The sequence below is a fragment of the Centroberyx gerrardi genome, chromosome 18 (genome assembly GCF_048128805.1).
Source record: "Centroberyx gerrardi isolate f3 chromosome 18, fCenGer3.hap1.cur.20231027, whole genome shotgun sequence".
Classification (NCBI taxonomy): Eukaryota; Metazoa; Chordata; class Actinopteri; order Beryciformes; family Berycidae; genus Centroberyx; species Centroberyx gerrardi.
The window spans coordinates 13,425,498-13,441,456 of NC_136014.1; the positions used below are offsets into that span (position 1 = coordinate 13,425,498).

The following is a 15,959-nucleotide window of genomic DNA, read 5'->3' on the forward strand; positions in this document are numbered from 1 at the left end:
TGCCGCTTTTTTTCTGCACCTCTCTGTGCCACTTGGTTTTCCACATTAGTATTACAAACAAATCAGCCCATGACAGTTCCTCTCACTTTGTGCCCAAGTGATCATTTGGTTCTGATGGTGACTGTTTTTTTTGTATTTTTGACCCCGTACCACTTATAATTCTCCACCTGTCTGTGTCTGCCACCGATGGTCAGCTTGGCAAGGTGCCTCTTCTACGTTTGCCTCCCTCCGCTGCTCATTGTCATTCCATCACTCAAATAAACATCCTCTTGCCTTCACTCATTTTCTCCTTTCTTCTTCTTCTCTCTGTTTTTATTGACCTTTGTGTATCCTCTGTGAACTCTCTTGACGATATGCCATGAATAAATATTTTCTGTCCCTGACCTCTATAGCAATATCAGTGGATTTTCTCTCTTTTTCCCTCTCCCATTTACTCTGTCGCTGTCTCTCTCCCCTTTCTCTCTCTGTCTCTCTCTCTCTCTCTCTCTCTCTCTCTCTCTCTCTCTCTCACACACACCCAGACTGGCCGAGTCCCGCTCCGAACCAGTCTCTGACAATGCAGCTCTGAGTCCCCAGGAGGTCTCCCTTGAGGATCTCTTGTCCATAAGCAGCAACGACTCAGAATAACACCCAGCAACAGCTGCTCAACGCACAGCGCCACAAGTCCACACCAACCACAAAAAATCAGATCGCCAAAACATACCGCCGTCCCCAAGACCAACTTCAAACACAACACAGCATACATCACTTGAGCAGACAGCAGAACACGCCATAGTCCGCGGCGCACAACCCGAAATCGGAAGACTATCTACTTGATATTCTGCGGTTGCTGCAAACAAGCCAAAAAGACGACCCTGATATTATAAACTGTCAGACTTCTGCCAGTTAAAACATACTGCATTTAATGTAAACAGCCACCTCCAACCATCTCCTGCCATAACACAAACACAAAAAGACAAACTCCTGCTAAACATCCAGCTTCCCATCAGAAATTCCCAAATTTGCTTATATCCAGCCCTCTCTTTCTCAAAGTGCAACAGCTCTTTCTGAGCTTGTTGTCTGCTCGGTAGAGTAGCAGCTGCCAAGAGCCTCAAGTGTCACTGGAAGCAGTCCAGCATTGCAGCAGCGGCTGGCACGGATCTTCCTTCATGGTATTGGATGAATCAGGCATTCATTGTACATTTTATCTTCTCCATCAGACCTGTTGTTGTGGAGAACACAGCAGCACATGTGACATTAAATCAATAGTTAGACATAGCTGTGTCCATCCCACATCTGCTCCTTTTCCTTTGTGTTGGTGTTTCATATACGGCAGCATAAGTTACAAAGACTAGAGTCCGACCTGGAAAATAAAGAAAAGTTTCTAAAAGAAGCATACATTATAGTGTGAACCTATACAGAATGGGGAAGAGTGTATAAATCATAGATAATCTAAGTTTTGCTTGATATCATGTACAGTAGCTCTTCCATTTTGTCTTACCACAGAGTTTGGGTTGTGCATTTAGTAGATTTAGGGACCATCAGCAATGCTGTCGGCCTCAACAGATAGCAATTAGTTACCGTTAAAGGCAATCTACCCTTCCTGATATGGTTGTAAAAATCAATCCTTATTCAAAACTAATAATCCTGTGACTGCTTTGTGTTCACCATGTCAGTTTGTCAAGTGCAGACCCTACACATGACATGTGACCCTACAGTAGACCATACTAACATGATGTTCAATTTCCTCTCCATCCATTCCCTTAAAATTCACCTTCCAGGACTGGAGATGTTGCAGTTCTCTCAGAAAAGAGCAAATGTTATCCATCACTTATTCTGTACAATCCTGAGAAAAGAGGCTGTGTTAATAATGTAGAAAACACCATCCCCAGCACTGGGACAGTGATGGCTGAATATGACAATGTCAGCTAACTTTTCTCTTGCAGAAATGGACTGACATTTCTGTAACACTCAATTGTAATGCCAACATATTCAAGAACTATCAGTTAAAACGTCACATGTGGCTCACATAACCAAAATATAATTTTAAGCTGTTTTACCCAACCAGTGGGCTCTTCATTCACTCACTTGCTACTGTACATAAAGACAATGTTGTTTCTGTTGGAGAATAGTGATAATTTTGGGTTGTGAGGACAATGTACGTATGTACAATGTATGTATGGCAAGGCCAAAACTATTAGAGTAAAGAAACCTATTTCCATATGCTGTATTTTTTCAATGTGAAAGTTGTGTAATTTATGTAGGTACATTGGATTCTTTTAAATGAAGTAGAATGCAGTCTGAATAGAATCAGGGCTTCATTCAGGTTGTTTTTGAAATGATTTATCACTCTCGTTGATCCAGATTTGTAGATGTGAATGTGTAGATGCCTGTATGTTTTGCATTAGGTTAGAACATTTGTAGAACTTTAATTGTATGTGATTTTTATTACTGCAGGAATTGCTTTATTTTTTACAGAATAGCCATTCTTTGTGCATGGTAACCCACATATATAATTGTAAAGTCAAAAAATATCTTGTTCTCAAGTCAATAATCACCCGTGTGATCGGATTGTTTGACCGGAAGGCTAAATAATCTTGACACAATTAACATTTTCCTTTCTTGACCACATTATGCCACCTGCATTCCCCAAAATGTCATCGCAGACAAATTTATACTCTGTTTATATTCTGTATGTTTTTTTTTTAACCAATGCAGAGATTATGCTCATTATCAAGAGGATATTATATTGTAAGTCTGTCTGAGGTGGTCCTGCTCATGGCATTATGACTGAGAATAATTGTGAAAGCAGGAGAGTGGGAGGTAGTGGGGGCTCTTTGTCATTGTCATGACACCCACTGCAGAATAATTGGTCGGCTTACCGGGTCAGGCCATGGAGCTTAATTGCATTGTTTAATTCCTGACAAGCTGAAATACCAAGTCCATTGCATATGTCAGAGGAGACAAGCGCTGGACCCCTTGGATACCAAGAGTAGCCTCCAGTGTGTCAATGGATGATCTATGGGTGCATTTTGACATTTAGTATTGACTGTGAAGTCCAACGTCAGCAGGGTGCAGTGTCAAAGTGCAATGTTGTCATTTTCATTTTCCCCACTTTCCACTTTTCATGTACATTTTGCCTCATGAGTGGAAACGATTTTCGCGATATTTACTGACCAGCTCAGTTACTTTATTGGCTGGTGATTCAGTTTTAGAGAGTGATATTTTGAGATGGGCTGTTCCCCAGGAGCTCTAAGACTCAGAACTGGTTTTCAATGATGACAAACCACCAAAGGACACTTGAACATTGTCGTTTTGAAACAGATTTACTTGCAACCATGCAAACTGACATAGTTTTAATGCATAGCTTCACCGCAAGCTAGATTAAGATGGACTGCTCTATTCACACCAACAAAAAACATACTATTCAATTATATGTGTGATAAGGAATTGGAAATGAGAAGCGATAATAGTACATAATGGACTACAGGATGAACAATACACAGTTGTACATTATATTTAAACTTTCGATGTAGTCCTAGCCCAATGTCTGCCATGTTTAATTGATTTTCAAACAAAGTTGACATGCCTTGTCAAAAATCCCCCATGATGTAATTTCATTTTGCAACCCAGTCCTCAGGATCCTATTGGATCGTTCTGTGGAATTGTACAGAAACCCTGTACAAATTCTGTTATGAAACTCACTGATCAATCCAACTGGACTGGACAGGCTCCTAAAGGTTTGGTTTCATGTAGCCAACACATACATTAACATTGGCTTATTCCCAGCAAGTCTTGAGTGGATGCAGTGCTTTGGTGCAGCTGAGTATTTTCTGTGTGGGAGGGGGGCTGGACTTGCGCTTAGTGGTTCACACCGGTTTGAGTCGGGAGTGCAGTGAATACAAATAATCTTGGGAGGGTCCAAGGCCAAATAACATTTGAGGCTTGTACAATTGAATATCTTCAGTTGGAAAAAGGAAGTAGATTTTCTCAGATAAGCTTTTATTACCCAGATTAACAAGCGACGTTTACAATATCAGTTTACTTTTCAAAGAAGGTGCTTATTTTCTATCTATGCAAGTGGTGGGTTTCCATAAACAGTGTTGTGATATTATAATAGCAATTTGTGAATAAACCACATGCAGTTATCCTAAACCGTGTAAAGATCCTATTTGTACAGACTTTGGAAACTGTTCTGGTTTGTTACATATTTATGCATAATAAAGGACTTTGTACAAATACTTTACTGTACTGAACCCTCATTTTTGTTTGTATACAAGGCCGCTGGCAGAAGCCAGTGCTTTGTTTCAGTCAGAGCCTTATCTACCATAAACAGTTTAATCACACAGATACAGTCAGGCCTACAAGAATACCAAACAATGTTATTGCACTGTATCTTTGTGTATCAAATCAATTTTGATTTCAAAATGGCTCTACAATTTGATCAATATTGAGTTTAATCAGCAAAACAACCACAACTCGTGGTGCAGACCAGCAGAACTAATTCAAATGTTTGTATGAGAGGGCTTTACCAGTTAACTTGGTGTTTCTACTGTCTGTCCAAAGAATTTCAATTCAAACAGCAATTTTAATCCATTGTGTTTTTCTCTCAAACATTTTCCAGCTCACTGCTGCAGATCAAATGCAAGGACATTCTCCTATTTTGCTGTTTGACTGACACAATCTCATTGATATGCCCATTCATTTGGTCCACTGGGTGTCTGATTAAAAACTTAATAATGAATAATGCATACAAGCCTGCAGGCAACAACATCTTGTCAGTTGTCTGAATGTACTTGACAAACAAATTGTCCATCTGAGCTCTGATGTTTACATATTCATCTATCCACCACGCTGAAATGATCAATGACTTAAACCATTTTATTTGAACCAAGTTACTCGTATTTGCACCTTGAGAGCTGTAACCTTGCTCGCGGGTTGCTTTACGACCCTCACACAGCACCACTCAATTTCAGCTTGACTTGGATGTTTGTGTGCTGTTGCACCCGCAGGTGTTCACCTACTGTAATTGGCTGTGGAAGATTTATCACACTGCCAGCCTGCGTAATCTTTGAAAGTACATTTGACTGCATGTGGCAAGCTAAGAATGAATGTCATAGGGAACTGTAACTTAAGCCGACAATTCTCTGACAGGACTTTTGTGTGTAATCTGTCATCATTTAGACCAAGGAATATATTAAAAGGTTAGAGTAGTGAAGGTAAAGACTGGAAATGAGCTGAAGCAGGGTCTGACTTCGGGAAGATTCGGGCACATGTGGAAGACTGAAGGTCCACTGAGCCAATAGGTCATCTTCATGATACATACCGGTAATAGAGGGGTGGGTTGGAGGTTTTAGCACTTAGGACACTTACTTGATCTTCAATGGTGTTAGTGTTACAAATATGCAAAGATACTCCTCTTTAACTTTTCTGCCTTGAACATTTCTCCGGCATAACAAAGCAGCAAGTGCAAAACTACTGCTGATAAAAGCAACATAATTAACTTTAGACAAAAGAGAATAATGGAGAATGTGCAGAAGTACGTTTTAGTATGAAGTTGTCTTCTATTTTCTATTTGCTGGCCCTTTTCTCTCATTTGCATTGAGCTGAACTAGTTCAGTTAGAATAGAATTAAGAAAGAACATGAAATCACACATTTTATGAAAAGGGGCTGGTAGGGGCATGAGTGTGTATGTGTGAGTGGACTTGAGGCACCAGGCAGGCCAGTTCACAGAAGCAGAAAATAAATCACAGACTGCAGGAAAGGACTGAAGTGTCAAGGGCCCAGATAATGGTTAGTCTTTTTTCTATATTTTACAGTATCAAATGAAACAAAATATTGTTTTAATAAAGTGCTTTACAGGTTTGTCGGTGCTTTACAGAGAAACATAGACAAGAAGAAGAAGAAAAACACAATACAGTCGTTGAGTTGGACAGATCGTGTTTCTGTGTATGTGAAAATAGCCTGAAAACATAGGTTTAACACGTTGTGAACAGATTCAACAACGTATCTCGCTTTTAAGACAATAAAGCAGTCCTGGGTCTGTCGTCATTCTGCATTTCTGTTCTTGGTTTACACTAAAATTAGTATTTAAAAATAAAAGTAGATCCGGTCTCCCAAACAGGAACTATCTCTCTTAAATGGTATCCCTCCACTATGTTCTCTTCTATCAATAAAAATGGTATTCGCTACAAACTAAAAACTGCATCCGATCTTGGTCAGTAGTTTATATTCTGGTTTTCATGGCGGTCAAGTGCCGAATAACACCCATGTTAAAACTAAGTGGAATATTGCCTTAAGGTGGGCTGCAGGCAATGCTAAATAAATGAGTTTTGAGTCTGGACTTCAGAACAGTGACTGTCTGATTCCCTGACATGGGCAGGAAGCTGGAGCCAAAGACAGAAGAATTGAGGGGTGAAACCATTTAATGCTTTAAAAGTGAGAAGTAGGATTTTGTAGTCAATTCACTTGCAGTTACTGGGAGCCAGTGAAGAGACACTAGGACTAGAAGATGCTTGGGGCCAGATGTATTTACATTTTCATCATCATTCTCATCTGTTGCAATAGGCAATGCCAGGTGAGTTCAGTTAGTCACAGAAATTCTTGGAAGTGTTTTAGACTATCTTGGAACAGGGGAACCGGGGACAGATTTTGTGAGCAATAGAGATGCGATTTGTGAGTGTTTGATTAGTCTGTTGACTGTTTGTGGAGAAATGCAAATATTTTAATTTCTGAAAATATGGATGTCACATCAGATTTTTACACCAAGCAGCGAGCAAGAGTGGGAACAAACCTTTACCTCATTCTTCAGAGCAAAACATTACAAGAACCTTCAACCAAAACCTTTAACAAAATGCTGCTTATTACCAGTGTGTCAGAAGTGTTTGAAAAGTATATATGTTATATGTTTAGGAATAAATAGTATATTTCTGATCACATTTATTGACTCTTCTGCTTCATTCCGGTCATGGTGAGTGAGGTGAGGAAGTGGGAAAAGGCTCCGGAGCATTGCAAGGATCATCACACTTAACAGACTTAACAGTTTGGTATCTGAGACTGAAATGCTCCCATAGACAACAGGGAGATCCAGAAAGCTCAGATGGCCGAGCGTATGTGTACCACCCTGCTTTACCCCGGAAGCCGTTGACTGCGGGTGAACAAGGACTCTCTGGAGCACCAGGCCTGGCCTCGGGGAGGAGATCAGCAAATGTGCCCAGCCTGGAGGAGTCAGCACTGTGGAGACAACAGGGGCTGTGGAGGAACTATGGCTGCCAAGAGAAACTGCACTTCGTTTGGTGCATAGAATCTACTGAAGACTGAGAATCTACTCTGTAGTGTTATTTTATTTGCTACTGAGACTGAAAATTATTGACAATTATAGCATTATTGTGCTGTTTGTGTGTGCTGTGCTATCATAGCTGTGTGGTGTTCTATGATGAAGCTTTACCTTGATTTCAGTGTGAGAAAATGATTTATGAGTTCATTATGATTTAATAGGCAGTAATATTGGCTTTGGTTTGATCAATACACTTGACTGAGTGGAGATACTGGAGTTAATGGCCAGAATGTGTCTACTACTTTCCACCTCGACTGCTTTCCGTTCCATAAAATTGTAGCTCTCCTGTTCACTTGTTGACCTTCTTTTACAGATCTGAGGTCTGTACATACAAAGCTAGATGTCATGTCAGTGGAGTTTACAACAGACAGTCTAATTAGACTTGTGGATGTACTGTAAAGAAAAAAAAAAAAATAGTTTTTTTTGTGAAGTAATATAATAAAATTTGATCATGAATAACTATTAGGTATTACTATTTCAAACAAATTTTACTCAATAAGACATAATTGCTATAGGTTACCAATTTAGCCCTTTAGTATAGTATGCTGTATAGTCTGACTTTACTTTTTCTTCTGTTATGGCAGTAGCAGACGCTCTACAGTTACAGTGTTGCCACTGTTTGGCATCATATGCAAACTCCCAAATCACCCTTGACCCCAGACATTAGATTTACAAGACAAGGTGAAAAACAAAAAAAAACAAACAGGTAGTGGATGTCCCTTGTCCTGTATAATCTCTCTCTCTCTCTCTCTCTCTCTCTCTCTCTCTCTCTCTCTCTCTCTCTCTCTCACCTCACTCTCTCTCTCTCTCTTACAGCACAGAATATAGGGTTTATAATTCAGCAGGTGCTAATTCAGGAACTCTTGTTTAACTGTGGGGCAAGATGTTCATTATCAATGTCTAATTTGTCCATGGTGGCCTGGGATCTGCAAATGAATCACTCATTAGGTATTCATAAGTGAGTCATTAATTACTAATTGGCTTTTTAACATGATTTCGAAATGGTTAATTAGCTGCTGATAACATGCTGCACTCTGGCCTAATTGCTTAAAATTTGGTTGGCAATGGCTGTACCATTTCAGAATTTAAGTGATATTAGGACTCTATTAGTGATGACATTGGCTGGTGGAGGTCAGATATGTTTTTACCACTATTGCGGCTGAGAAACTGGAATACAGAGAAGAATAATCTGCAAGGCATTTTACCACAAAAAGTGACTATCTACTATTATCTAGCACATGATAATAAACAAACTGATATGTCTAAGTTTTATTTTGTAGTTTCTGTTATATGCATGATATGTTTGTGGTGTAAAAGAATGTAACTCAATGAAACTTATTGGAGGAGACTGAAGTAGACTCATAGATGTAGAAAGGGAACAGAATGAATGGCTCAGCAATGCTTAGTGAGAGTTGATGGCATCAAACAGATGACTGTAGTCCCATTAAACTTAAAGAACCATTAACGAGTATTGTTAAGTGCATACAGACCCAATGAATGTCAGCAGATATAATGAGGTTGTACTTAAGCTGATGCTCAGCCCTCTTTGACAGTCTGTTTCTGCCTCATTACTCCGGCCCATTTGCAGAGACAAGAGCTACAGTGCAGATGGAGAACAGGGAAGGGAGCTGGATGTGGTAAATATCAATAGATGGGGCTAAGTGAAAAAACTGAAAATAGAAATGACTCCTATGCAAACCCCATATTTACAGATCTGTGAACTAAATCTAAATGTCTATTTTGCATTTCTGTTAGCCTATGATGATCTTAGCCATGTCACAATTTACTTATCTGTGCTATCAACAGACAATTAGTATCCTCTGACCATCCGGAAGCAGTCTGCAGTAGTTATTGCACCAAGATACTGAAAGGAGAGTTAGGAGAATATTACCCATTAATCCTTTAGACACTGTAATCACCTTCTATTTTAAGCTGAGCTGTATTCTTAGATACTTCTATGTAATTACATTTTTAATTAAGAAACCTTCCAGTTTAAAGGCCAGGCAAAATGGCTTATTGAATTTGTTCTGTAAAGTACTACAGCAGACAGTCCCGTCCCACAGCATCTGTCTACAGGTATGGACTGAAGTCGTTTGTGCATTGGCAGTTTTGCTCTAAAAATAGTTGATCAGTTGTAAAGAACAAGTACACATTGAACCAGTATTGATCTTTTGTCGCTATACTTATTACTATGAACAAACAAGAATATATTATAATTAGAACATTTTGTAAGTTCATCATTGTTGGGCCAGGCCATGTGGTCAAACAAAGGAAAGGCCTACATGTAAGATTGAAAGCCTAAAACACCGGCCTAACAAGGGAATCAGAAACCTGAACTCTAGCCCACCCGCTGGGCTAGGACCTTAAACAAAGGAAAGCAGCGCCAAAATTCCAACAGGCCCTGAAGTTCACACCTAGGTGCGAACTGGCTGAAAGCCAACCTCTGGTCTCTCATTGGACGAGACTCGGGAGAACCCCGGGATGTCCCCATGACGTCACCAAGAGTATAAATTCCAGAGATACCTTTCCTCATGGCCCCTTATTGCGACCCCGTTGCTAAACAAGGTGGTACCTGAAACGTTCGAACTATTCTTTTGTTTAGCCGAGGCGCAGTCTTCAACTCGCGGGACGAGACCAGACTGTTTAGTGTTAACCATAACACTATTGGATCCAGAAGGATTAGATTGGCTGTTTTGTGCATCCGGCATTCTAACTCCTTACACGCACTGCCGTGTGTAGCAGACCTGCAGAAGTGGACTGGAAGAGAATACAGCTAAGGACACTCCTTCCCTCCAAGAAGACAACGTAAGGATACGTTCTTCAATCAAGTCGACTCCTGGCTGACATCTTCGCTGCCTACGAGGAAGACCAGCTGGCCGTTGTTCCGTGCACGGGAGAAAACGGTTCCGCAGATATCCTGGAAAACCCGGATCGATAAGACGGACTCTACCACACCGATCACCCGAGAGTGATTCCAAGTAAGAGGCTTTGGTTCTGGGCAGAGACTAGAATAGGTGTGTGAATTAAGCTTACTGATCAGAAGCTGTATTTGTGCGTATTGGGAAGCGCATCGGACCGCCGCGTCCATATTATGCTGTAAGAATAATACCTCAATCCTTATGCTTGCTGCTTAAGTTGATTGTGTGACTGTAAAGCTGATTTGTGTTAAATTGCATGCCGCTGAGCGTGCACCCATGTTAGTAACCACCGTATAAGAGCCAGCATACTGCGTTTTACCAGTTCAAAGACCAGTAACCCGGCGTACTATTTCCAAGTCGTACCCCGAGTTCCTGTGTGGTAAAAGGCTATTGTTGTGTCTCTAGACGGCGAGTAGAATCTCTAGGTTTACCCTGAGTTTCCCCTTTACTCTCTCTCTCTCTTTTACTAACCCCCCCCCCCCCCCCCCACACACACACACATCTCATTTACATATTCATTGCAACCTAAGAATTGGATGGTGTTGGTTTAGCTGCCTAACTCCAACTCCATCTTGGTTCCAAAACCCCCTTTGTTCAAACTGCGCGGTCACAGCCGCCATCTTGAACTCTCGCGAGACGTCCCACTCGCGTGGTCACGTCCGCCATCTTTCTCTCTCTCTCTCTCATCTCTCCCCCTCTCTCTCTCTCTCACACACACACACACACACACACACACACACACACACACACACGCATCCATATGTGCCATATGCTATTTGTGCCTTTTATGCTTGTTAGTTAGACTGATAGTTATAGTTGTATAATAAATTGTTGATTAACTGCAGTGTTATTGATTATTGATTGATATTACTAAAGTTAAATAAACTCCATTATACTTTTAAAGAGAAGTTGTCTTTGATTCCTTGTGCATGTGTTGCAATAACTGCTGGTTGTGAGGGCCTGTGTACGAATTCACCCTTCACTGTTCACTCGTAAATGTACAGTGGTCCTTAAACACTGTCATTTGGGGGTGAACAGCCATTCTGAGACTGCATTGAAGGTTCGGTTATTGGTCCCTGATTCCAGGGTGGTGCCCCGTTTATATTGACTCCCGTCAATAATTTTATGAATATTAATAATTTCACAATTATTAATTATTAATTGCTAATAACCAAACCTGCCCCTATCAAAGCCCAACAAATGGTGCCCCGTGTGAGGCCTTCTAATACCAGTATTATTGCAATATTTATGCATAATAATCCAGAATTTTGAAATTTTAATTTTTTGAAATTTTAATTTTTTTTTGAAATTTTTATTTTTGGAAATTAACATTTTGTGTGACTTGCCAAGCATATAGCCAGTTGTGGTTTGTGGATTGCTTCAGTGTGTACAAGTGGTTGGTAATTGATTAATTACTTGATAATTATTGAGTTGTCAGATTGAGCTTGAGTTGGACATACTCTAACACTAACATAGCTGTTACTTATCAGAGCTACTGAGGTCACCTCATTAACGTCCTAATAGGATAGACAGCAGAGAGTAACTAGGTTTAACATTTCAGCTTACAAACCACAGGTCTAAAGCCTCTCCCCTGTGCGTTTGTTGGTATCACAGCAACACTCCTTGTCATAACAAAGGAGTGGGCTACTAAACGTGTTGATCAGGAAAGATAACAATGAGTAGCCAAGACCCCTCCGCGTCTGGAGCTGCAGCTCCCTGGGAGGTAGACAATCCAGAACTGCTGGATGTGGTCGCCGGTCTTATTTCCCTCACCCTTGAGGAAAGGAACAACCTCAAGAGCTATACGCTTAGCGAGTGTGAGGAGGAGCTAAAGAAGCTCATAGGTTATGTTAACCACCCAACAGCGAGGTCACCTCCGCTCACCAAGCAGGAAGTGCTTGGGCGGATAAACCTCCTTCATCAGCGTAAAGTACAGCTACAGGCTGTAGCGCGTGAAGAGATGTTTGCCCACATAAGGCAAGACTATGATCGCCTGCGTCAACAATTAGAAAACGTGGAATCAGAGAACTCTCAGATGAGGAGACACAGTACAGATCTGGTCAAGCAACTCCAGGCTGCTGTACGTACATTTGCCGACACCTCTGGTCAGGGAACACCTGTCGCCACCTCTGGTTCCCCTATGGGTTCTCTCCTCGACCCACCTGGTCCAAACCCGGTCGGAGGAAACCCAGACGACCCGGCTGAGACCAGCCGGCTGCGTCAAGAACTTCAGGCCGCTCAAAAACGAGAAATGGTTCTTACCCAACGGCTTGAAAGTGGCCAACCGAGCAGCCAGGCCACCCACGCCCATCCGGAGACCATGCCCAAGAGCCTGGGAGCTCCTGAAAGCGCAGTCTCTGAGTTCATCACATTGGATAACTATAGAGCACCTCCACCGGCAAGCCGCCAGGTGGAGCTAAGCGCCATACCCCCCTGGGACGTACCCCGGCCCAGCCTCTGCCGCGCCGTTCCGCGCCTTGACCGGACTCCTTCCCCACCGCGAAGGGAGGAGGAACGCACTCAACTCCTGAGTGGACAAAGTGGTTTCGAGCCCTTGCCCACTAGTGAGCCCTACGTGTCACGCAGTTTGCGACTGCGCCGTGATCAAACTCCATCCCCCCCGCGGAGGGAGGAGGAGTACATGCGACTACCGAGTGGTCGAAGGGACTTGGAGTCCCCGACACCCGGTGAGCCTTACGCGTCGCACCTTTCACGCCCACACCGTGACCGAGCTCCCTCCCCACCAAGAAGGGGAAGAATTAGTCCTCATCGCTATGGCGACCTGAGCGACTCGGGAGCTCCGGATGACTCGGACGGCCGACGGCCGCCCCGAGAACCAGAACCAAAGCCCAGGGCTCTCCCCAGTGCAACCACTCCAAACATCCCTCATCCACCTTTCTTAACCTTCTTGGGCGACCTTGTCCGCAAGGGCAACGCCCGACACATATACACCTCCGTGGAAATAGAAAGGTGTGTAAGCACCCTCGCCTTGCTCGATTCCGGTTCCGAGATCAGCTTGATGTGTTCCAACACCTTTGCGAAGGTCGCCAGAGCGATGTGTTCCCTCGGCAAACCACTCCAAGTCGAGTCCTGCAACGTTAGCATCACCAGCTACACTCAGAACAAGTCGCCCATCACCAAAGGCTTGCCGATGCTCATGCCTCTTTCGGAGCCTGATCCTGGCTCCGAGTCTTCCAGGCCGCCCATGAGCCCATGTCCGCCACAGGCTGGCAGCCTTAACCTGTTTCACAATCACAGGTCTTTCTTGTGCTCGTTGAAGAACACTAACGCAGCACTGTACAGCCCCCGTGTGGTCGGAGGTGTACACCTCAACGGTCTCACGACCCCGGACGCGCTCCTAGCGCCCTGGTCCGAGAAATCCGCCATCAGTCAGGACCTGCACAACGACCTGTGCCGACCGAACCCTCCGCCAGCCTTCGCACAGCGAAGCCACTGCCTCCTTTCAGCAGAGTCACCACAGACTCTCTGTAAGGCGATTGGAGTATGCGCCCTCTCTATCCAGATTGGGAGAAAACAGGTCGAATGCTTTGTGAGCATGGTTCCTCAGCTCTGTCCCCCATTCTTCTTAGGGGCAGACCCTCTTGTCAGGTTCGGCGCCCAGCTGGACACAGTCAACCAGGTCCTGTGGTCCCAAGCTGACGCTATAAGCTATTCCCTGACCACTGAACCAGAACATATAACATCAGGGCAGACCATTCCCCAGGCGTGTCAAGTTGCCAGCGAGCTTGATGTGACAATCCCCGCGCGAACAGCAGGTGCCCCCATCCGCCTCGCGACTCTTAAAGGGCAGAAGATGCCTGGCACACAGGCATTCTTTCAACCTTTGCCCCATTTCTGGGAACTCCACTTGACAGTCTGCGGCACGCCCCTTCTTGAGTTGAACAGTCGTTCAACCTACCTTCTGGTCCAGATCCTGGTCAAACCCTACAAGCCGTTCTTACTCCCAGGAGGAGGGGCAGGCTCTACACCCGAAAGGGGGGAGCTGGCTCCACTCCGATAGGAGAAGGACGCACCCCAGTAGGACCACAAGGGGGAGTCGCATGCCCCAACTCACTCCACCGGCATGCACTAGCTCCTAACCTTATCCCCCTCCCCCTGGTAATAATCTTTGGTAAAACCCTGCAGGGTACCATAGTCGCGGCGAACCTCCACTCCGCTCTCCTCAACAACACCTTGCATGCCTTAGAGACTCTGTCAAAAGTTGTCCAGGAAGACATAACCTATTGGTAGTTAGAGATTTGATGCAGGACCTCACTAGGGAAGTAAGCTCCTCAGCCAACAGTCTGAGTGGTGGAAGGATTCCATCCTATCTGGTCTCCCTAGACCTTGTTGAACAAATCTTAAAATCAGCTACTACCACTGTTGTGCAACCCTCACAGGTACATCTGGCATATAGTCTTGGCAGTGCAATTTCCTATTTTTCATAGGCCCTAGGAACTTCAACGACAATCAACAACGCCCTTCAGCAGCAGCTTCTGGCTGAAGGGACTAAATTGGTGCAGTTCAGTCTCAAACCGACTGGACTCACTACCACATCCTCCTTAGTGGTTGAATCATCACTGCTATTGTCGCACACTTCATGTATAAATACATCCGGAAGCTACAAGCCAGACTGGACTGTTCGTGTCACCACGATTCGCACACAAGTCTGAGACCATCACACTGGCCAGCTCCAATACTTTCAAGGAGTAAGCCTACTAACCACTAACCACCTTCCCTTTTTCCTTTTCCTCCCTTTTCTTAGAATTCCTTACAGGGATCAAAAGCAGCAAAGGATTGTGTTGGGGTTAATATATATTGCTTACTTAGGATGTGGATGCCTGTGTTTGATGTGTTTGTTCATTGTAGTTAGAAAAGTAAAAACTCTGCCCAGACCTTGCCTCACTGTCTGCCCAGACACCAGAGCCCTCTGTGAACTTGTGAACTCTATGAACTGTATGGACTGTTCCCATTTTCTCCTATCCTCAGGAACATATGGATTGCGTAACCCTCAGGATTACACCTATATGAACTGTCCGGCCCTTGAGTTGCTCTAAAGACTGCGGCCAGCACCCCACTCTTCAGACCAAAGGGGGGATGTTGGGCCAGGCCATGTGGTCAAACAAAGGAAAGGCCTACATGTAAGATTGAAAGCCTAAAACACCGGCCTAACAAGGGAATCAGAAACCTGAACTCTAGCCCACCCGCTGGGCTAGGACCTTAAACAAAGGAAAGCAGCGCCAAAATTCCAACAGGCCCTGAAGTTCACACCTAGGTGCGAACTGGCTGAAAGCCAACCTCTGGTCTCTCATTGGACGAGACTCGGGAGAACCCCGGGATGTCCCCATGACGTCACCAAGAGTATAAATTCCAGAGATACCTTTCCTCATGGCCCCTTATTGCGACCCCGTTGCTAAACAAGGTGGTACCTGAAACGTTCGAACTATTCTTTTGTTTAGCCGAGGCGCAGTCTTCAACTCGCGGGACGAGACCAGACTGTTTAGTGTTAACCATAACACTATTGGATCCAGAAGGATTAGATTGGCTGTTTTGTGCATCCGGCATTCTAACTCCTTACACGCACTGCCGTGTGTAGCAGACCTGCAGAAGTGGACTGGAAGAGAATACAGCTAAGGACACTCCTTCCCTCCAAGAAGACAACGTAAGGATACGTTCTTCAATCAAGTCGACTCCTGGCTGACATCTTCGCTGCCTACGAGGAAGA

At 43.7% G+C, this 15,959-nt stretch overlaps 1 protein-coding gene across 1 annotated transcript in view; it reads left to right on the forward strand.

The window, feature by feature from the left end:
* The window catches only part of LOC139925179 (low density lipoprotein receptor adapter protein 1), a 41,558-nt gene extending 40,990 nt beyond the window's left edge, over positions 1-568 (forward strand). Inside the window, exon 10 of the mRNA XM_071916438.2 lies at positions 522-568. Within this exon, the coding sequence (XP_071772539.1) occupies positions 522-568 (47 nt within the window). The remainder of the gene's footprint in view (positions 1-521) is intronic.
* The last annotated feature ends 15,391 nt before the right edge of the window (positions 569-15,959 follow it).